The sequence below is a fragment of the Triturus cristatus genome, chromosome 4_2, assembly GCF_964204655.1.
Source record: "Triturus cristatus chromosome 4_2, aTriCri1.1, whole genome shotgun sequence".
In the NCBI taxonomy this organism is placed as follows: Eukaryota; Metazoa; Chordata; class Amphibia; order Caudata; family Salamandridae; genus Triturus; species Triturus cristatus.
Genome location: NC_140586.1, coordinates 37,445,782 through 37,467,646, shown reverse-complemented (window position 1 = coordinate 37,467,646; position 21,865 = coordinate 37,445,782). Strand labels below are relative to the sequence as shown.

General features: G+C 48.5%; 1 protein-coding gene across 2 annotated transcripts in view; it reads left to right on the top strand.

Moving 5' to 3' along the window:
• The window catches only part of ANKRD52 (ankyrin repeat domain 52), a 260,465-nt gene that overhangs the window by 155,776 nt on the left and 82,824 nt on the right, over positions 1 to 21,865 (top strand). For both annotated transcript variants that reach the window (XM_085600316.1, XM_085600315.1), the window contains exons 23-24: positions 17,983 to 18,066; positions 18,390 to 18,535. In XM_085600316.1, coding sequence (XP_085456442.1) covers positions 17,983 to 18,066; positions 18,390 to 18,535 — 230 coding nt within the window. The remainder of the gene's footprint in view (positions 1 to 17,982; positions 18,067 to 18,389; positions 18,536 to 21,865) is intronic.

Genomic DNA, 21,865 nt, shown 5'->3' with positions numbered 1-21,865 from the left:
TCACAGATCTGGGTTGAATCCATCATTATTCTTTAGCTCACTTCGCCACCCCAGTTCAGACACAGCTATATACAAACCAGTCTTGACCTTGTACATCTGTATCCATCATGACTGCTGCGACCTGCCGGACCAAAGACCACTGCATACGGGCCCTACAGCCCTAGTCCCAATCAACCAACAGTGCATCCCTGGCTCCAGAGACCCCAAGGACCTGAGCCCCTCTTTGGGTTCCAGCCGACTAGCCCCAGTCTTCTCTTGTAACTTCTTTTTGCAGGAGCCATTTCCCATTGACTTCAACAGGCCCCCCCAAAACAAAAAGCACCTCTGCACCCAGATGCTCCAGAGCTGGCTAAGGTGACCTGTTGGTGCTGTCTTGTACCTTGGTCCCTACTTATCTTAAGTCCTGAAGAGCAATTCTGTAAGACAAGTGGTCCTATGCAGTGTATGTTTCTCTCATAGGTTAACATTGCCGCGGATACAGTATTGTCTATTTAAATGCTGAAAACCCATCTTTAAAAGTACTTACCTGATCACGAAGATCTTGGTTCCTAAAATAATATAAAGATTTGGGTTATTTTATTAATTGGTGTCTGATTTCTTTGAGTGTGACCCATCTATTGACACTGTGCACAACAAATGCTCAACACTCCCCTTTGATTAGCCTAAGCTGCTCGACCACACTACCATAAAATAGAGCACTTGGTATTATTGAAGAATGTCCTGTAAATCAATAAGGGTTTCCTGGACTTTCTACACAGTGTACTTACAAGGATGCTACAGAGTGCCAATGATATCACAATTGTATCAGTTTACCTTGTTCAGGGAAAGAACATTGGCATTAAAAAAATAAATCTGATGGTGGCACTTCCTCGGCTATTGTACCAACTTCAGAACCACCCATATACGATCGCGCCCAGCTGGTTCCGTACGGTGAATTCGGTGCTCGGCCAGTTTCTGTGGGGGACAGGGGGCGGTACGTGTGGCGTTGCGTAAGTGCTTTCTATCCACCTATTGTGGTGGGCTGGCGACCTCCGACATGCTCTCGTATTATCAGGCATCACACCTATTGGTCCTCAACGAGTGGTGGTATGGCGACCGAGGGGACCCGGCTTACACTCTCGAGCGACACTTGATGGGGCGGCATTCTCTCTATACGATCCTTTATTCGCCGGCGCTGCGGGGCTCGCTGCCGCCGGTTTCCAGAGTAGTCTTCCAGATCTGGCGGCAGTCCTTAAAGAGAATAGGGTGGTGGAACACATTAACGGGGGAAACGCCGCTATGGCATAATGGGCGGCTACCGGAGTTAGCGGCGCTACAGGGGTTTGGCGGCTGGGACGACATCGGTATCTCTACCTTGGGCGACGTGACCCGGAATGGATCCCTTAAATCGTTTCAGGACCTGCAGGAGGAATTTGATATGCCCCGGACGCAGTTCTTTCGATTCCTCCAGCTTCGCCATGCACTTGCTCCTAGCCTTGAGGGCCTGACAGACATTCCCGAATTTAGCCCGGTGGAGGCGAAAGTCTTCATGGGCGATCTTGTAACCAAAAAGATCTCCCAGATATACCAGTCTCTGGTCACCCATAGTGCGCCCTCCCTGGATAGGTTACGGACGGCGTGGGAAGACGATGTAGGCTCGTTGGAGGAAGAGGATTGGAGGGAGGCCCTAGCAGCCCTGCGGGGCGCGGCCATTGCGATGCGCCTCCGTCTGGTCCAGTTCAAATATCTACACCGGGTATATTTCACTCGGGTGCGCCTGTATAGAGCGGGCTTGATCGCCTCGCCGGTGTGCCTCAGGTGTAGTGGGGCGGAGGGTTCCTTCCTGCATACGGTTTGGCACTGCTCGTCGTTTGATCGATTCTGGAGGGGGGTTTTTTCGTGTATGTCTGAGGTCCTGGGGTGGCAGCTCCAGCGTACGCCGCAGCTGGCCTTGCTTCACGTCATGGACGATATTGGGGGTAATGTCTATAAACGGCACCTCCTGTTTCTTGGTCTTACCTTGGCGAAGTGAGACATAGCTAGGCAGTGGAAGGATGAGCGGGCCCCTTCGGCGGCCGCATGGAAAAATGGTCTGGACTTTTGTATGGGCCTGGAACAACCTATCTTTGTGGCTCGGGGCTGCCCACGCAAGCATTTCAAGATTTGGAAGCGGTGGGCGGATTATCGGGGTCTGTGGCTGGAGCCCCCTGCTGTGCCTGACGATATCCCAGTGGGAGTGGGGTAGGGCTAGCGTAATGGGGGCTGTTCTTTGGGGTGTCGGGCGCCATGGGGGTGCGGGGGCGGCCTGGGTGTGCCGGGTCTCTACCAGGGTGGATGGGTCGGGGTCCTTACTCCTTTGCTGTGGTTACTGGGCGCGGGTGGGAGAGCGGTTTTCAGTGAGCGAAGCGCAACTTGGGGGGGGGGGGTGGTGGGTGGGGGGGCGGAGATCCGAGGTTATATTATAGATCAAAGAATGTAATGGCTTGTTTTGTTTCTGGTGTTCTGTTTCTTCTTTTTCAAAAACACAAAACGAAAATTGTCCTTTGCAATGTCTCTTTCTGTAATTCTGTGCGGTAGTGGCGTCTGGGGTCACAGAGCCCTGCCTCTTATGTGCAAATGACGAATAAAATCTGTTGTTAAAAAAAAAAATATCTGAGTGCAGCGAAAACCAGTAGGGTGGGAAATTTTCCCTGCATACCACAAGCACTTGGGCTTTAAATAGGTTGTGTATAGGTAGTATAAAAACTTTATTTTTCCTTGCAAGAAAAATGCATGTAGTAAAACAAATGTACATTTGTTTGAAAATAAGAAAATACTAGCTTTTTAAAATGGAAAAAGTAAAGGAAAAATTTAACTTTGAATTTAGAGGGTACTTATGGCCAGGGACTAGTCTTGCATGCTAATCTATTTTCTGACCTTGAAAGGGTGGGAGGCTGAGTCTGCCTTTCCAAAATTCAAACTTGTGACCTTCAGAGCACCGAAGAGATAGTAGCGCATGTCAACTACCAGAGCCATTTTGCTGGTTTTTAGTTAATAAACATTTTAATTTTTAATTTTGAGTGTTACCAGCCTCATGGTATTGTGTATAAAAACTGAAAGAAACACTTGAACCTAGATAAAGAACAGAGTCTGGAAAAGAGGAATTCTGTGTGCCACCATAAAAGTCTTAATTTCAAGTGTTGAGTGCAGAATCCTAGCCTGTATGTGTGGGTTGCCAAAAGGAACACATCTAACTACTCTGGGGCTAAACAGGATGGAAAATACAACAAGCATTTACAATGCAATGGTCTCGGCATTGGTAAAGTTAGAGCTATTGGCATTGCTCATGACATTATTTTTGTTTATAAAACATTTAAAGAAACGGCATTGTTATTTACAATGTCAATAGCTTAATCACTCTCAAATGCGAGACCTATTGCATTTGCACACACACACAGAGCCACCTACACACACACTGATTAAGCTATTGACATTGTAAATAACAATGCCGTTTCTCTACATGTTTTAAAAACAAAAGGTGCAGGGAGGTGGGGGTAGGGGTCAAGACAGTCCTGGGCATGGAGAGGGGGTGGCTGGCTCGCAGTACTGCCACATATTTCACACGTATACTCAGTTTTGATGGTAAAGTTACTAGGCTTTTATTATCATTTTTGAATAGGGCAGACAGAACTATTCCACTTTAATAGGGACAAAGCAGTCAAAAGTCGACAGAGCTTTTACAGATTTGATAGGAAAAACCCTGCTTTTACCAATGAGACAGGCTTGCAATGGGTTGTGCAAATCGATGCACTGGGGCCGCTATGCTTTCAACGAGATGGCGGGGACTTTTTGAAACAGGTAAAATAGTGCCTTTCATTGAACACTAGAGATAAGGCTAATATTTTGAAAGTGCGTGCTACACAATTCCATCCCTTGAAGCATTGCAAGTCGCACAAACAAACAGAGCCATAAGAATACTGCGTGTGCAAAATAACACTTATGTGAGACGTGAGAGACGACTGCCTGGTGAGAAAAGTTTGAATACATGATCCATTACTTTTTGAATGGATTGTGTCTGTGGTCATTTTGTGTGAGGGACATGTGATTTTAAATAAACTTGAACCAAACAGCATATTCCAATACATGCAAGTAGCCAGCGATGCAAACGTTTCCCAGTGCAGGAGATGCACAGGCAGCAGTGACTTGCGAACTGAGACTTTTAAAACCACCGCCACACACACGCTCATCCTACAGCAACAACAGGTAAATGTAAATACTGTAGACCCAGTCTACCCCAAAAAAATAGTGACTTAGCAAAGTGGCCGGAGATACCAACAAAAAATGGGTTGAAGACAACAAAAGACAAGTATACCCACCAATCAATCTTCTGTCCCATGTTTGAGCAACAGCCCAGTTGTGTAAGATGACATTGAAAACTGTGTACTCCAGGAACACCAGCAAGCAAATAATATGAACAGACCTCCTATTCATTTAACTTTATCAAGCAAACTGAAACTCTGCAATTAACAATGAAGTAAAATACAGAATGTCGAGAACGTAGTCTCTAGCTCTGCTGTTTCCCTCTCAAGGAGACGCATATGGAAGGGGATAGGTCCAAAGTGGGGAAAGAGAGCTGGTACTGGATGCCCCGGCACCTGACATTCCAGGGATTCCCAGGCGTAATTTACACCGCAGACACCAGTCTCCACACTACAGGAGCTGTACGTAAAGAGAGTACCCGTACCTCAGTGCAATTGAGAGCTGAAGCCACTCACCTTACTCTTCACCTCCACGGTGCTGTTACTCTCCAGGAAGCGCAGGTTCTGCGACCTGCTGAAGCTGCGGTTCATGGCCACTGCTGCTTCGGCCGCCTTGGCTGCGGATGCAGGTGCCCCTACCGGGCGCGGGACGCTATACGCAACTGTTTCTATCCGGGGGCCGTGCGTACACCCGTGGATAAACTCGCTACCTCACCCTGGACGCTGAGGATGCTCTCCCACGCCTCGCGCCCGCAGTCACGCCAGACTCCTGGGATTGCTCACTCCACAGATTGATAGTTTACAAACACTGACGACGGACACCACACTAGGCAGGTTTCACAGACACAGAGAAGGGACCAAGAGGCAGTATATCACACATACAGAGGGAGAAAAAGTTTTATGGCCCGCAGAACATAGACACGGAAAGAGGACTCCCACTGACAAGCGTACCTTCGAGGAGGCCATATTAAAAGGTACATCAAACCTAATTTCTTTAAGAATACCTGCGGCAATAGCTATTCTTCTCTTTGTCTGTGGAGCTAAAACAATCGTTGTTCTTGATAACGGATATATTGAAAAACAGTTTTTCCGTTCTAATGTTTGTCACAATACATGGAGAAGCAGGAGCTAAAACAATCGTTGTTCTTGATAACGGATATATTGAAAAACAGTTTTTCCGTTCTAATGTTTGTCACAATACATGGAGAAGCAGCGAGAGAGGGAACGAGGAGATCAGGTGAGGGAGCAACGCCGGGACACCACCGCCTTTCTCCGAGGCACAGCAAAAATGCCTCGGAGAAAGGGAGCCTCATTTTCGGATTTGGGGGCGTGTTTTGCTGTTGTCTCCTCCCTGAGACTTCTCGCAAAAAACACGCCCCCCGATCCGAAAAGGACGGGGCTTCAACGGAGTGACTGGACCTCTTCTCCAGTGGCTGGCCAGCATTTAAGAGGCCAGCCAATGGAGAACAGGAGAGAAGAGGGGCGGGTGCAAGCCCCTCTTCTCAAAGTCACTCCATCTCATTAAATCTCGGAGCGAGACTGCGCAAGCGCAGCCTTTCGCAGCCGAGACCTAAAAACCCCAATGCACTGGAGGGCATGAACCCAGTATAGATATAGGAAATGCATATCACATACAACATGAGCCATGAACTCAAAGCAATCCTGTTACTCCTTCTTACGTAACAGCCCATTAAGCATGTAGAAGACTTAGTTTTGCAGCGTGAATCTTTCTGGATTCACTATGCTGTGCATTATTCCGCCATCTAGTGGCTGGGTCCGAAATTGCAGTATTTTTTCTCTATTTTTTTTTTCAGGGCCCAGGTGGGTGTCGACATACCACCATTCGGTGTTCTTCATGACGTGCTTCCTCCGGAAGCTCCCACCTTTGGTCGCCATCTTCAGATTCTTTTTTCTGCCGTTGGGTCTGGATCGTTGCCAAAGAGTTCCAGAGTTTTGGAAGAGGAATCAAGGAAAATCACAAAAAATCGACGACAATCAAGTTTTTCAGCTACACCGGACTACAGGTCAGGTAACCGGAGCGACGAGGAAGAAGACTTGCGACCAAAGCCTCGACGTTCAACGGAGAATGCGCTCCCAGGGGGCTCCCTGAGCGCGGGGATGGACAAGACACTGCTCAAATTTTCCACCAATTGCCACCACAAGTACGCCCAGAAGGATCAACATCCAGTCTGCAACCTCTGCCTGCCGCTCGAACACAGCAGCGAATACTGCAACGCGTGCTCGGCGTTTACACCCAAGATCCAAGGGAGAGGCAGAGAAGGGCGAACCACAACATGCAGGTGCAGGGGCTACCTCCATCGCTCCGAGGCTTGGGTCTCTCCAGTGGAGAGGAGGACAACATCGCCGAAGGACCGGAGGACTGCACGGCCGTCGAGGTCCATAAGAAGACGTTTGAGGAGGTAAGGAAGTCGTTGACCCCTAAACACCCGAGCGACACTCGTAGAAGTGAAGCTAAGTCCTCGAAGGGAGCTCTGCCGCCAAAACACCGACGAAAGTAACTGCTACCAGGGACAGTCAGCCGAGCGGATCCTTCAAAAAGGACTCCCAATCGGAGAAAGTCCTCGAAAAACAAAGATCGTCGAAGGTTGCTCTCGAAAAGGACACCTCGGTGCCAAGGAAACAAAAGCCAGCATCGTCTTCGAAATCGAGGGCCCCGAAGAGAAGCGCTCCAACTCTCGACACCCAACATGCCGACGAGATGGAGAGGAAGAAGAGGAGGCTCAAGGCCGAAATGGCGAGCATCCTGCAACGGAAAAAGGACTTCGACAAGAAGATGAGCCAATACACCATCCCGCCGAAACCCGTGCTCGAAGCCAAAGGGGACGATGAGGACGCGAAAAACGCCCAAACCAGTCGAGGAACTGGGAGAAGAAGACATCTATTCCGCGGGAGAAGGCGCCGAAGATCTGCAATTCGACGTCCTCGGAGGCACAAGACATGGAATGGCAAGATCTCATCGCCGAATCGCAGGAAGAAGGGGTAGACACTTAACCTTCGAGGCCATCGCCGCCAGACGACATAGGGGTCTACAACATGGTCGTACAGAAGGCTGCACAGACTTATGGAGTGACAATGGAGGAGGAGAAGCCCAAGACATGTTTCCTCCTGGAGACTCTACTGCCTCAACAAACTAGGAGCCAATTCCTGCCTATGCTCCCTAGTGCGCTGGATCAAGGAAGAGAGGCCTTTAAGGAGCCAGCAGTATGCAAAGCTGTGACCCCTAGAACTGAGAAGTACAAACATTCTTCAAAGGACCCTGCATACATCCAAGGGTCGGTGCCAGCTGACTCCATAATTGCAGCTACGCCTAGGAAGAGGGCCAATGTACCCATTAATGCCGGACCACCTCCAGACAAGGAAAGTAGGAGGATGGATCTCACAGGGAGAAAGATGGAGAGAAATGCGCCTATACATTGGCGCATCGCAAACTCAAACGCCCTGATCAACAGGCACGCATACCAGCACTGCGATGAAGTGGGGCAGCTGCCAAAGCATCTACCAGACCAGTACCAACAAAGAGCAGCTCACCTGGTAGAAGAAGGGAAGAACATGGCGAACACATGCCTAAAATCGGCATTGGATGCTGCAGAGACATCGATCAGGCTAATGATGAGAGGAGTGACCGAGAGAAGACACGCGTGGCTCAGAATGTCGGGATTTAAGCCAGAGGTGCAAAGCAACATCCTAAATACACCTTTTAATGGAGAACAACTGTTTGGCACGCCAGTTGACGACAAGTTGACGCAGCTCAAGAAGGACAACAAAACAGCAAGGTCCATGGGAGCGTTGCAGTTCAGAGGAATGAGAAGAGGCACACCCACAAGAAGGCCGGGTGGTAGAGGAGGCAACGTGCCTACCACATCGCACCAAACGTTCCAGCAAGGCTACCAAGGTAACAACCAAGGCCAGCAGCAGCAGGGACAGCAGCAACAGAACTGGCAGTACCAGCCCCGGGGACAGTCCTTTCGAGGGCACGGAAACAGAAGAGGACAAACACGAAGAGGAGGCCAGCAGCCCTCAACCAAGTGACTCTACCATGGAGCAGGCCCCCACCCTAGCAACACCTCGGGTGGGCGGAAATACATAAAGAAGAACTTCAGCCGAACGTTCAACGACAAGCAGTACCTCGAACACCGGTAGGGGGAAGAATAAGAGACTTCACATCGGACAAATGGATACTAAACATCGTACAATATGGATACTGTATAGAGTTAGAAAAGCAGCCACCAAACAGAAAACCAAGAAGCAAGGCACACTCGGCAAAGGTGCTCTCGCTCTTGCAGCTACAGGCACAAGAACTGCTCAGCAAGGAGGCAATAGAGGGGGTACCCCAAAACCAAAGGAACAAAGGGGTTTACTCAACTTACTTCCTGGTGCCAAAAGTGGACAAAACACTAAGACCTATCCTAGATCTAAGGTTCCTGAACAAATTCATAAGAACTTAAAGGTACAAGATGACGTCCCTACAAGAGGTAATACCACAAATACAGCAAGGGGACTTCATGGCTACTATAGATTTAAAGGACGCATACTTACACATCCCCATTAACCACAAACACAAGCGCCTGCTAAGGTTTGTGATCAACCAAAGCCATTACCAGTTCACAGTACTGGCATTCGGCCTGAAATCCGCACCAAAAGTGTTTACAAAGTGCCTAGCAGCCGTCACAGCACACCTACGAAGGCAAGGAATACACGTATATCCCTATCTCGACGACTGGCTCGTAAAGGCAAGTTCGTACAGACAATGTAAACTACACATCCCGCAGGTCATGCTAACACTGACAAGACTGGGTTTTTCGATCCATTGGGAGAAATTGTCAAAAGAACTAGAATAAATCAAGATATTCTTAGGGGCAGAGATCGACACCATACAGGCCAAAGTGTTCCCCAGCAGGAAGAGAACATTGGCGATACTGAAGGAAACCCGTCATTACCGCAAGGGGCAAGTTCTGACAGTGAGGACGGTGAGCAAGCTGATGGGAATGATGGCGTCATGCATTCACCTAGTCCAAAACATTTGACTACACATGAGGCCATTCCAGGAATGGATACAGCAGCAATGGTCACAGGCAACTGGGAGTTGGGAAGATCTAGTGGTTGTCACACACGCAGTGCATCAGGAAATAGCGTGGTGGAAGAAACAAAACATGCCACAGGAGAAACCATTCACACAACCAAATCCAACAGTGACCATCACGACTGACGCTTCCCAGCTGGGGCGGGGCGCGCACCTGAACAAGCTCAAGGTGAGTGGGCTATGGTGGCAACAGGATGCGCTCAAGCACATCAATTACCTGGAACTAAAAACAGTGTTCGTAGCCTTAAAAGCATTTCAGAAGGAGCTGTACGGAAACCGAGTGTTGATCCAAACAGACAACACCACGACCATGTTCTACATCAACAAACAAGGAAGAACACAGTCAGTAGCGCCAACGAGGCTAGCACAGGAGATATGGACATGGGCCATTCCACTGAGGATAGACCTACTAGCGATACATCTCCCAGGGAAGGACAATGTGGAAGCAGACAGGCTCAGCAGACAGACGTCGGCATCTCACGAATGGGAGCTCAACCAGTAGAAAATAGAGAAGCTTTTCCAGAAATTAGGTACTCCACAAATAGACCTATTTGCAACACATCAGAATGCAAAATGCGAACACTTCGCATCCAGACAACCGGACCATCGGTCCCAAGGGAATGCACTATGGATAAGTTGGTCAAAGAGCTGTGCATACGCTTTTCCCCCGATACCACTGATACACAGGGTACTCAGCAAATGCAGGATCAGCAGCATGTCACTGATACTAATAGCAGCTCAGTGGGCCAGTCATGGTTCTCACAAATAGTGGAGCTGGCGCAGGCAATAGCACACAGATTCCCAAGACGAAGGGACCTGTTAACAATGCAGGACGGAAGGGTGCTACACCCAGAGCCATAGAGCCTCAGCCTGGCAGCATGGCTCCTGAGGACCTAGAGTTTGCACATTTCAAACTACTGGCGAGCACAATGGCAGTGCTCAGGGAGGCAAGAAGGCCTATCACAAGGAAATGCTACGTAGCAAAGTGGAAAAGATTCTCAGAATGGTGCATTCGAGAGAAACTGCAAAGAAAGATCACAAGGGAGTCAACAGCACTAAAATACTTAACACATCTACTGCAAAGTAAACTCAGCTACATATCCCTAAGGGTACACTTAGCGCCGATTGTGGCTTACACAAGAGGAGAAACGGGGAAAACTTTCTTCACCTCCCAAGTAGTGAAAAGATTTCTTGAAGGAGCGAAGAGGATCGCACCTCCAAACAGAATGCCAGCACCAGCATGGAACCTCAACGTAGTGCTGACTCAATTGATGAAGGAACCGTTTGAACGGATGCACATGGCTACACTGCACGTGCTTACGCTAATGACGGCCTTCTCAGTGGCTATCACATCACTACGAAGAGTAAGTGAGTTGCAGGCGCTAACACTTCAAGAGCCCTACCTGCAGATACACAGTGATAGGATTGTAATGAGAACAGACCCACACTTCATGCCAAAGGTGGTGTCTCGGTTCCACATCAACCAGACAATCCAAATACCTAGTTTTTTCCAAAAACCAACCACCGGCACAGAGAGCGCTGCACACACTGGATGCTAGGAGGGCTGTGATACACTATATAGAAAGGACAAAGGCGTGCAGAAAGACAAAGCAACTCTTTGTTTCCTTCGCAAGAAGTTTTTTGGGACGACCAGTTATCAAAAATAACATTGCTCAATGGATTGCACAAACCATACAACTATGCCGCAAACACGCTGGGCAACTGTTACAAGGAGCAGCTCATGCTCACTCAACAAGGAAGAAAGGAGCAACAATTACGTTTAGCAGCGTGAATCTTTCTGGATTCACTATGCTGTGCATTATTCCGCGATCTGGTGGTTGGGTCCGGATTCGTAGTCTTTCTTTTTTTTTTTCGTAGCCCAGGTGGGCGTCGACGTCCCACCATTTGGTGCACCTCTCGTGACGTCGTCGTGCTTCCTGCGGAAGTCCCACCTTTGGGGCGCCATCTTCAGATTCTTGTTTCCGCCGTTGGGTCTGGATCGTCATCGAGAAGCTCCAGGATTTCAATCGAAGGAAGAAAACGCGAGTTTCATTGAGAAAAAACAGCTGAGATAACAGAGAGGAATAAATTACATCCGGGACGCGAAGAAGGAAGAATTCCCAGGAATTTTCTTCGACGCCCTTCGAGGATGCGCACTCAGAGGCTCTGAGCGCAATGGACAAGACACCATTCAAATTCTGCCCTAACTGCCACCACAAGTTCGCGCAGAAGGACCAGCATCCGGTCTGCAACCTTTGCCTACCGATCGACCACCCGAGCAAGGACTGCAACGCCTGTTCAGCTTTCGCGCCGAAGACGCTCCGAGTGAGAGAACGCCAGAGAAGAGCTAACTTCAGCATGGAAGGCAAAGGTAAGGCCCCGTCGCTTTACGATCTGGGCCTCTCCACCGACGATGAGGACAACATCGCCGAAGGACCCGACGTCTTCACGGTCGCAGAGACCGATACGAAAACGCCTGATGAGGGTAAGAGAATCGTCGAGTTCAAAACCCCCGAAAGGGCCTCGAAAACCCGAGACAGACTCTCGAAAATCCGAGTCAAAGTCCTCAAAAGGAGCACCGGCGCCGAAAATTTCGACGACCAAGGGTGGATCCATGGACAAAAGGCCGAGCGGATCCTGCGAGAAGGACTCCCTGGTGCCGAAGGACGCCGAAAGGCTGAGTTAGTCGAAAGCAGCCCACGAAGCGGGCCGTTCGACGCAGAAAGACAGGCCAGCGTCGACGCAAGCTCCGTCGAAAAGAGCCGCGGTCAACGTCGAAAGCATCTCCGAAATGGAGAAGAAGAAGAGCAGGCTCGAAGCGGAGATGGAGAGCATCCTCCAGAGGAAGAAGGAGTTCGACGCCAAATTGAAAGAATTCCGAATTCCAACGACTCCGTTGACGGACATCGTCGAGATCGAGGAGCAGGACGAATTCTACGCCGAAGGGCTGCCGAGAGATCATGAGGAGGAGGAAGAAGGCACCTACTATGAAGGCGAAGACGAGGAGGCCGACCAGCAGTCGTTCTACGGCTCGGCGCCATCAACCACTCACGAACTGGATTGGCAAGATATCGACGCCGAAAATCCCGAAGAGCCCGTGGACACGTATCCTTCGAGGCCTTTGCCGCCAGACGACATCGGGGTGTATAATATGGTCGTCAGGAGTGCTGCAGCAGCCTTTGGGGTTAAACTGGACGAGGAGAAGCCGAAAGCTGATTTCCTTCTCGAGACCCTGCTCCCCATTCAGACGAGGAGCCAGTTCCTTCCCATGCTCCAAAGCGTAATGAACCAGGGGAAGGAAGCCTTTAAGGAGCCAGCAACATGCCGGTCCATCACGCCCAGGACGGAGAAGAAATACAAGCACCCCTCCCTGGACCCGCCTTACATCAAGGGAGCGGTCACTGCCGACTCCATCATCGCTTCCACGGCCAGGAGAAGGGCCAACGTGCCAGCGACCTCGGGGCCACCCCCCTGATAAGGAAAGCAGGAGAATGGACCTCACTGGAAGGAAGGTCGAAAGGAACGCGGCGATGCACTGGCGCATGGCGAACTCCAATGCGCTTCTCAATCGACACCAGTACCAGCACTGGGACGAGATGGGGGAGTTAGTCAAATACCTCCCTGAAGAGTACCGCCAAAGAGCATCCCAACTTGTAGAAGAAGGTAAAAACATAGCCAACTCGTGCATTAAAACTGCATTGGACGGGGCGGAAACTTCCAGCAGACTAATGGCCATTGGGATCACCGAACGAAGACAGGCCTGGCTGAGAATCTCTGGATTCAAACAGGAGGTGCAGAGCAACATATTAAGCACCCCTTTCAACGGGGAAACACTGTTCGGGGCGACAGTGGACGAAAAACTCACCCAGCTGAAGAGAGAGAACGAGACGGCAAGGTCCATGGGGGCCCTACAGTTCAGGGGGATGAGAAGAGGCACTACAACTAAAAGACCCTACGGTAGAGGGGGTAACCAGCAGAGAACATCGCACCAGACGTTCCAGCAGGGACAGCAGGGTGAAAGTCACGGCCAGCAAGGTCAGCAAAAACAAAACTGGCAGTACCAGCCAAGGGGCCAGTCCTTTCGTGGGAGGGGAAACGGACGTGGCCAAAGGAGACGAGGGAGTGACCAACCCTCATCGAAGTGACTCGGCACGCATGGGGACGCTCACCCCCAACATACCCCCAGGGGTGAGGCGCAATGCAAAAACAACAAGGGGGGGAAGAGACCCAATCGCCTACGAACATCCAACACCCGTAGGCGGAAGGCTGGGCCTCTACCTACAGAAATGGCAACGTATAACCACGGACAAGTGGATACTGAACGTCATACAACACGCTTACTGCGTGGACTTGGAGGGGAAGCCCCAAACAGAAAACCAAGACTAAGGCAATGCTCAGGTCAGGAGCTTGCTCAACTCAGAGAGGAAACACTGAAGCTGCTCGAAAAGAGAGCCATCGAGCCAGTGCCTTACAAGGAAAGGAACAAAGGGGTCTACTCAAACTACTTCGTGGTACCAAAAGTAGACGGAAATCTCAGACCCATCCTGGATCTGCGATACCTAAACAAATACATCAGAACACAAAAGTTCAAAATGACATCACTACAGGAGGTGCTGCCCCAAATAAGGGACGGAGACTTCATGTCCACCGTGGACCTCAAGGATGCCTACCTGCATATCCCAATAAACAGAAGGCACAAAAGACTTTTAAGATTCAGCATCAACCAGGACCATTACCAATTCACGACCCTGGCCTTCGGGCTAAAATCAGCACCAAGGGTATTCACGAAATGCCTGTCGGCAGTTGCAGCATACCTACGAAGGAAGGGGATTCATGTGTACCCTTACCTAGACGACTGGCTGATCAAAGCAAACACCCACGAAAAGTGCGAGAAACACGCAGCGCAGGTGACAAAGACACTGACGAACCTGGGGTTCTCCATACACTGGGGGAAGTCATCAATGAAGCCAGAACAGGTGAAGATTTTCCTGGTAGCAAAAATCAACACCATAGACAAGACGGTCGTGCCCAGCGACAGGAGAGCAGAAGCCCCTCTGAGAGAGACGAGCCTCTACCAGAAGGGGCGAGTTCTGACAGTGAGAACAGTGAGCAAGATCATGGGGATGATGGCGTCATGTATCCACCTGGTCCCAAATGTACGTCTTCACATGAGACCATTCCAAGAATGGCTACAACAGCAACGGTCACAGGCAAGCGGAAGTTGGGAAGATCTAGTGGTTGTTACGTACGCAGTGCAGGAAGAGATAACTTGGTGGAACAGGGACAACATAACTACAGGGAAAAGCCTGGCACCACCAAGCCCAACTGTGACCATCACCACGGACGCATCTCAAAGGGGATGGGGAGCACACATGGACCAACTCAGAGTGAGGGGTCTGTGGGCTCCGGCAGATGCGGTGAGACATATCAATTACCTGGAATTGAAGACTGTTCTGCTAGCCCTGAAGGCATTCCAGAAGCACCTGTACAACCAGAGAGTGTTGATTCAAACGGACAACACCACAACCATGTTTTATATCAACAAACAGGGTGGGACACAGTCGTTCCCCCTTTCCACTCTGGCACAGGAGATTTGGAGATGGGCCATACCTCTCAAGATAGACCTGCTAGCGATTCACCTACCAGGGAAGGACAATGTGGAGGCAGACTGGCTAAGCAGGCAGACCTGGGCTTCACACGAGTGGGAGCTCAATGGGCACGAAACGCAGAAGCTTTTCCGGAAATGGGGAGCTCCCACAATAGACCTATTTGCGACATGCCAGAATGTAAAATGCCGAAGCTTCGCGCCCAGGCAACCAGATCAGCAATCCCAAGGGAATGCCCTATGGATAAGCTGGTCAAGGACATTTGCCTACGCTTTTCCGCCGATACCACTGTTACACAGGGTACTCGAGAAATGCAGAACCAGCAACATGACACTGATCCTGGTGGCACCTCAGTGGGCAAGGCAGACTTGGTTCTCCCAAATTCTAGAAATGGCTCAAGGGAATCCCCACAGATTCACAAGAAGAAAGGACCTGCTCTCCATGCAGAACGGAGAGGTTCTACATCCAGAGCCAGAAAGCCTCAGCCTGGCGACATGGCTCCTGAAGAGTTAGAATTTGCGGACCTTAGATTGCCTGCAAGCACTATGCGAGTGCTGCGAGAGGCAAGGAGGCCAACTACACGCAAATGCTATAGTGCAAAATGGAAAAGATTTACAATATGGTGTCGCAAAAAAGGCCTGCAGAATAAAATGACAAAGGACTCAACAGTGCTGAGATACCTCACGCACCTTCTGAAAAGTAACCTATGCTCCACCTCCCTAAGGGTACACCTAGCGGCGATAGTAGCCTACACAAGAGGGGAGAAGGGTGGAAGTTTCTTTACGTCGCAGGTAGTAAAGAGATTCATGGAAGGAGCGAAACGAATTGCGCCACCTAAAAGGTTGCCGCCGCCGGCATGGAACCTCAACGTGGTCCTGACGGAGCTGATGAAAGCACCATTTGAACCCATACACAAGGCATCAATGCAAATGTTGACTATGAAAACGGCATTTCTGGTAGCCATAACCTCGCTACGCAGGGTGAGCGAACTGCAAGCACTAACGCTACTAGAGCCCTACATACAGATACACAAGGACAGGGTTGTCCTGAGAACGGACCCACACTTCATGCCTAAGGTCGTGTCGGCGTTCCATTTGAACCAGAGTATTCAGATACCGAGTTTCTTTCAAAACCCAACTGCGAACGCAGATAGGGCTCTACCCACTCTAGACGCTAGGAGAGCGGTGATGCACTACATTGAGAGGACCAAGGAGCACAGAAAAACTCAGCAGCTCTTTGTGTCCTTTGCATCAAGCTTCATGGGGAGACCAGTGACAAAGGGCACCATTGCGAGATGGATTGCACTAACTATACAGTTTTGCCACAATCAGGCAGGACAGGAGCTAACGGAGGGGCCTCAAGCTCACTCCACAAGGAAGAAAGGGGCAACCATTGCCTTTCTGGCAAACACGCCCATTCAGGACATATGCCTGGCGGCAACATGGGCTTCGGTGCACACGTTCACCAAGCACTACTGCGTGGACATACAGATGAACAAGGAAGCACAAGTAGGACAGAAGGTGCTTCAACAGATATTCAACGACCAACGCTCATCTACCACCCAGCCGGTACAAAGATAACAAACCGCTACAAAGTCTATGCACAGCATAGTGAATCCAGAAAGATTCACACTGCAAAACGAATAGTTTCTTACCTGTCGGTGAATTTTGCAGCTTGAAGATCTTTCTGGATTCACTAGCGAACCCACCCACCTCCGCCAGGAAGATGAGGCTGGAGGAATGAAATACTACAGAAAGAGACATATAAGTTAATCATTCGTCTAGGGAAAAAAAAAAAAAAAAACAAGAGGAAAAAAGAACCCGAAGATGGCTCCCCAAAGGTGGGACTTCCGCAGGAAGCACGACGACGTCACGAGAGGTGCACCAAATAGTGGGACGTCGATGCCCACCTGGGCTACGGAAAAAAAAAGAAAGACTACGAATCCGGACCCAACCACCAGATCGCGGAATAATGCACAGCATAGTGAATCCAGAAAGATCTTCAAGCTGCAAAACTACACCGACAGGTAAGAAACTATTCGTTTCTGTCCAACACACCAATTCAAGACATTTGCCAAGCTGCAACATGGCTTCAGTGCACACGTTCACTAAGCACTACTGTGTGGATATCCAAATGAATGAAGAAGTGCAAGTGGGACAGAAGGTCTTACAACACATATTCAGTAACCAGTGCTCATCTTCCACCCAGCCACCACAATAAGGACAAACTGCTACAAAGTCTATGCACAGCATAGTGAATTCAGAAAGATTCACGCTGCAAAACGTATAGTTTCTTACCTGTCGGTGTAGTTTTGCAGCTTGAAGACTTTCTGGATTCACTAGCGAACCCACCCTCCGTCAGAAAGATGAGACCGGAGGAAAGGGATTAAAGATGAACAAGACTTTAGAAAATAAGAGGGAAAACAAGAATGACACAAGACAAGAAAAAAAGAATCCGAAGATGGTGACCAAAGGTGGGAGCTTCCGGAGGAAGCACGTCGACGTCACGAAGGACACCAAATGGTGGTATGTCGACGCCCACCTGGGCCACGGAAAAAAAAAGAGAAAAATAATACAAATCCGGACCCAGCCACTAGATGGCGGAATAATGCACAGCATAGTGAATCCAGAAAGTCTTCAAGCTGCAATACTACACCGACGGGTAAGAAACTATACGTTATTGCTTACCCACTAGATAGACTCCCCCCATTTAGATGTGAACCTTGGTTGGGTGTGGCCTGACGGAGAAAGGTGTGAAGGATATGGTGCCGACAGCCTAAACAGAATTAATCAAAAATCTTGAATGTGAATTTTCAGTACCGAATCTTACAGCGGCCAATGAGTCAGACTGGGTGTGGGGCTGGAAATTGTAAGGAATGTGTTTTATTGAAAGGCAAGGTGGATACCTAATCCTCTTTACATCACACAAAGCTTTGCATTTGTCTTTGTCGTTTTTGCAGGTCGTGGCTCACCCCGCATGTCCTTTGCTCTCTCTCCTCGGTCTCCTGCTTCAGAGCGACCACTTCCCTTTTCATAGTTGTCTCAACTTTTTGTTGCAGAATCAACAGCCAGGACAGCACATCGGAAATGCTGGTAGACGCCATGGGTGCCAAGATTATTAATAGCAGAGATGCCAAAGGAAGGTAGCCGACTTAAATCCATTCCTTCAAAATATAGCAACTTGTTGGTGATTGATTAGTACAAATTGTGTGTGGTGTGAATTAGCCTCATTCTGTAAAGAGTTGTAGGCTTCCGATATATATTAGTCATACTAGGTTAGTTTGGCTGGGAAATATTACAGCCTTTGTATGTGGTGTGTTGCATATTGTCTCCCACATCTTCTATTTTGGGTCAGAAGAGTAGTTTTGCTTAGGTCATGTATAATCATTTGGCTTGTGTAAATTAAGTGCCTTCTACAACTCACACTTGACACTCCTGCCCTCTGTTCCTCAATGTTTCCATGCAGGACCCCTCTTCACGCCGCTGCCTTCGCAGACAACATCCATGGTTTACAGCTGCTTCTGCGCCACCAGGCTGAGGTAAACGCCATCGACCAATCAGGAAAGCCACCTCTCATGATGGCGGCTGAGAATGGGCAGACTGCAGCAGTAGGTATGTTTGTAAGAAAATGTGGCATTTGGCTCAATGTAGGTTACGATATTGCATGGTTCTCTTACTTCTTCGCCTGTTTCTTCTGCTCTCACGTGTTTCCCCATGTTGCATTACGTAGTTTTAAAATTCAGTAATAACTTAGCAGACGCTGCAAGCGGAGGCTAAGCCTGCATGAGAGATCTGGGCATGACAGAGAGAGAAATCTGGTGTGGTCAATGAAAGTGAGGAAGATAGCTGAGAGAAGCAGTGAGAAACCAGGGAAACAGAGGGCCTGATGTTGGTTGAAAAAGAGAGAGATTGGAAAGTGACAGAGCTGCAAGCGCCTCATCTACAGAGCAAGGTTTGACCCTCTGGACATTGGAGATGTGGAAAGCAAGGTTGCCTCTTACTCTTCCTTCATGTCCTCCTCACGCCCCATTCACTCTTGTCTCTTGGTAAATGATAAATGGTACTGGGCCCAGCCCCAGCATGGAGAAACAACAGTGGAAATGGAGGGAGTTGAAGAACTGGCTTTCAGGGGCTGCATATAGCACATGTTTCTAATACGTGAATATTAGTAGCCTCTGAAAGATTGCAGTTCTCTGAGGGTAAAGGAAGAGCACACCCTGGAGGAGTGAAGCCACTCCAGGAATGTACACAATCTTAGTGGAGCATATTCACTTACCAGAGATGAAAGTCAACATTTGTATGGTGAACAGGGCTGTCGCAGTAACCGCTGGTATCCTTATTGCTCTTTTAGCACACATCATCAAAAAATCCCTGCTTGGAGCATGCTGCAGAGGTTAATATTTACATTCCTAAGGAACTCTAGAAATCTATTAATAAAATCCTTTAAAAAAAAATGTTTTCCCCTATATTAAAATTCCACAAGTTCAGTGGTATCTAGGGCAATGGTTCTTCACCTTTTTACTTTTTGTGGACACCCACTTAGTCATGCTAGAATCCAGACGCACCCCACAAATTCATTATTAGAACCCCCCCCTCCCCCTTCCCCCACTCACTCATTACTGGAAGCCAAGGACCTCTGCCAAAGCATTATCGAAGACTTGAACCGCAAAACAATAAATAAAGATACGGCTACAAGCATTCATCAAACATGCAAATGATGAAATATTTTATTTAATTCACAAACCAATGTAAAACATATCAACATTATAATTTTATTGGAAAGAATGGAGCCTTTATGGAGCATTTCTAAATTCAATTCAGGCCACCCATTGTCCACAATATATTCCCTTTGATGCACTTCCACTGACTCAACAAATCAATCTGAAAATATCAACTAAATGTTTAGCTTCCAATTGCAAATTCTTTCACATTTACAGAACTTTTTTCATTTATATGAACTTTATTCATCTTTTTTATATTATTAAATGTTTTAAGTAGCCAACTTGAAATGAAATACCAGCATTTGTTAAGCGCACAGCTACCTCCGGAGAGGTGTCCCAGCGCTGGGGGCCGTCGGGAAGATTAAGCGAGCTATTGCCCAGAGTCACATGGTGCTGGGCTAACCTGCCGCCGGCACCGGCGATCGAACCGTGAACCCCGTGGGCCGGAGTCAGGCACCCTGGCCGCTGTGCCACACCTCTTCCACTTGACCCGAATCGGGTATCAGAGCGGTTTACATAGCAGCAGGTGCATTACATGAGGACACATTCATTTTTGTTAGGGCTCCCCGGAACACAAGTTAGAAACCGCTGTTCTAGGGTATTTCTTCAGCTGGGTCCTGTCACAACGTTCCCAGCACTGTTTCGTGCGGTAAATCTCCTCCATGTGATGTATCACATGGGGCAGGCTTTCATGGGCTATGACCCCTTTCATCAGTCTTAGGTGCTACTGGAGTTTTACGCTCCTGGTGGTCAGTTACAAGCTGATGGGATTGCGAGGACAATGCAAAACAATTTTCAGGAGGTCCATTTCTGGCCTTTACACCGCTACTAAAGTGGTCTAGACGTGGATAAAAAATTCCTCATATTATTGCAATTTAAAAAAAAACAGGAAGACCAAGACTCTGGTTTGGATGCACTTTTTGGATGGGGAGGGGACGATTTGGAGGGGTTTTGTCTGACTGCTCCCTTTGAGGAGCTTTTACTGAGGTTATGTCAACACAAGATCTGGGACATCACCTTCATTCCATCTTCGCCTTGGATATCAGACTCATGGACTGTCTTGAGATTACATTTGGACCAAGCACATACATATCAGGCTCAGGAGGTACATGGACCAACACACTCCCACCCACCTCTGCTGAGGCCGGATTACTCTTACTGTTCTTATGGAGATTCACCCAGAATGCAAGCTGTCAACTGGAACAGTCATTAAGCATTTTATCCTAGAGGGCCTTTTCAAGGAGCTCTTGGTGAGCATGCAGGCAACGCCACAGATTCTGCTTCTCTCGTTTCTGGAAGTCTATCTGATCACTGTAGTACTAGTTCTTTCTTTGTGCTTAGTCACCTGGTGCTGGGCCTGGCCTTTGCTCTAGCTGCACTCACTACTCCACAGAAGACAGTACCTTTCATTCCATACTTGTACTAAGTGTTACTGGATCCCTAAGTGGTGGAGGATTTCATATTGTCTTCATTGCTTTAGGGTGCAGCACTCCTTACTCTTTGTATTTTATTTTATTATTCTCATTTAAGAGGACTGGTTCTTTGATGTTCTTTGTCAGATTCATAAACAACCCTTCTCAGGTGTTCTGATTTTCATGAGAAGGAATTCCCATCTGTGTCCTCCAAAGAGGTGTTTCTTTAGCCACAGTATTGTAAACAACATGTTTTACACTGGTGAGTTTGACTTTTCTGAGATGCAGGAAATAAGCCCAGACCCTCTACACATTTAGAGCAGCCTTATAAAGTGAAACATGGCAGACAAGCTGCCCGGCCAGGGGGATTTTTCTTTTAAAACCTTTTTTCGGTTTTGCATTAAGCCTATTGCTAGAGCAACACTCCTGGGGTATACATAGAAATAAATTCTGCAAATGACCAGTGTAGGTTTGCTGTATTTGTTCAATAAAGCTCAACTCTGGACATTAACAACCAACATGAACACCAAAGCCCATTGTTCCTTCAAAGTGAGGGTGGGTCATTTGGTTTTTTGATGGTCTTGTTTCCATCAGCTGGAGGACAATGTTAACTTCCTTAGCATAGAAACCTTTTTGACTTGTATTTGCTGCCTTGTATTTGCTACAAGCGTGGGTGAAAACTATAAGCGTTTATGGCAACTTTTGATATTAGAGCTATACTTGTTCTTTGGTTGGCCCTTTGTTTTTTCCCTTGAGATTGTTTGGGATTTCTCATTATTCAGCCTATCACATTGCCAGGCCCGCGCCCA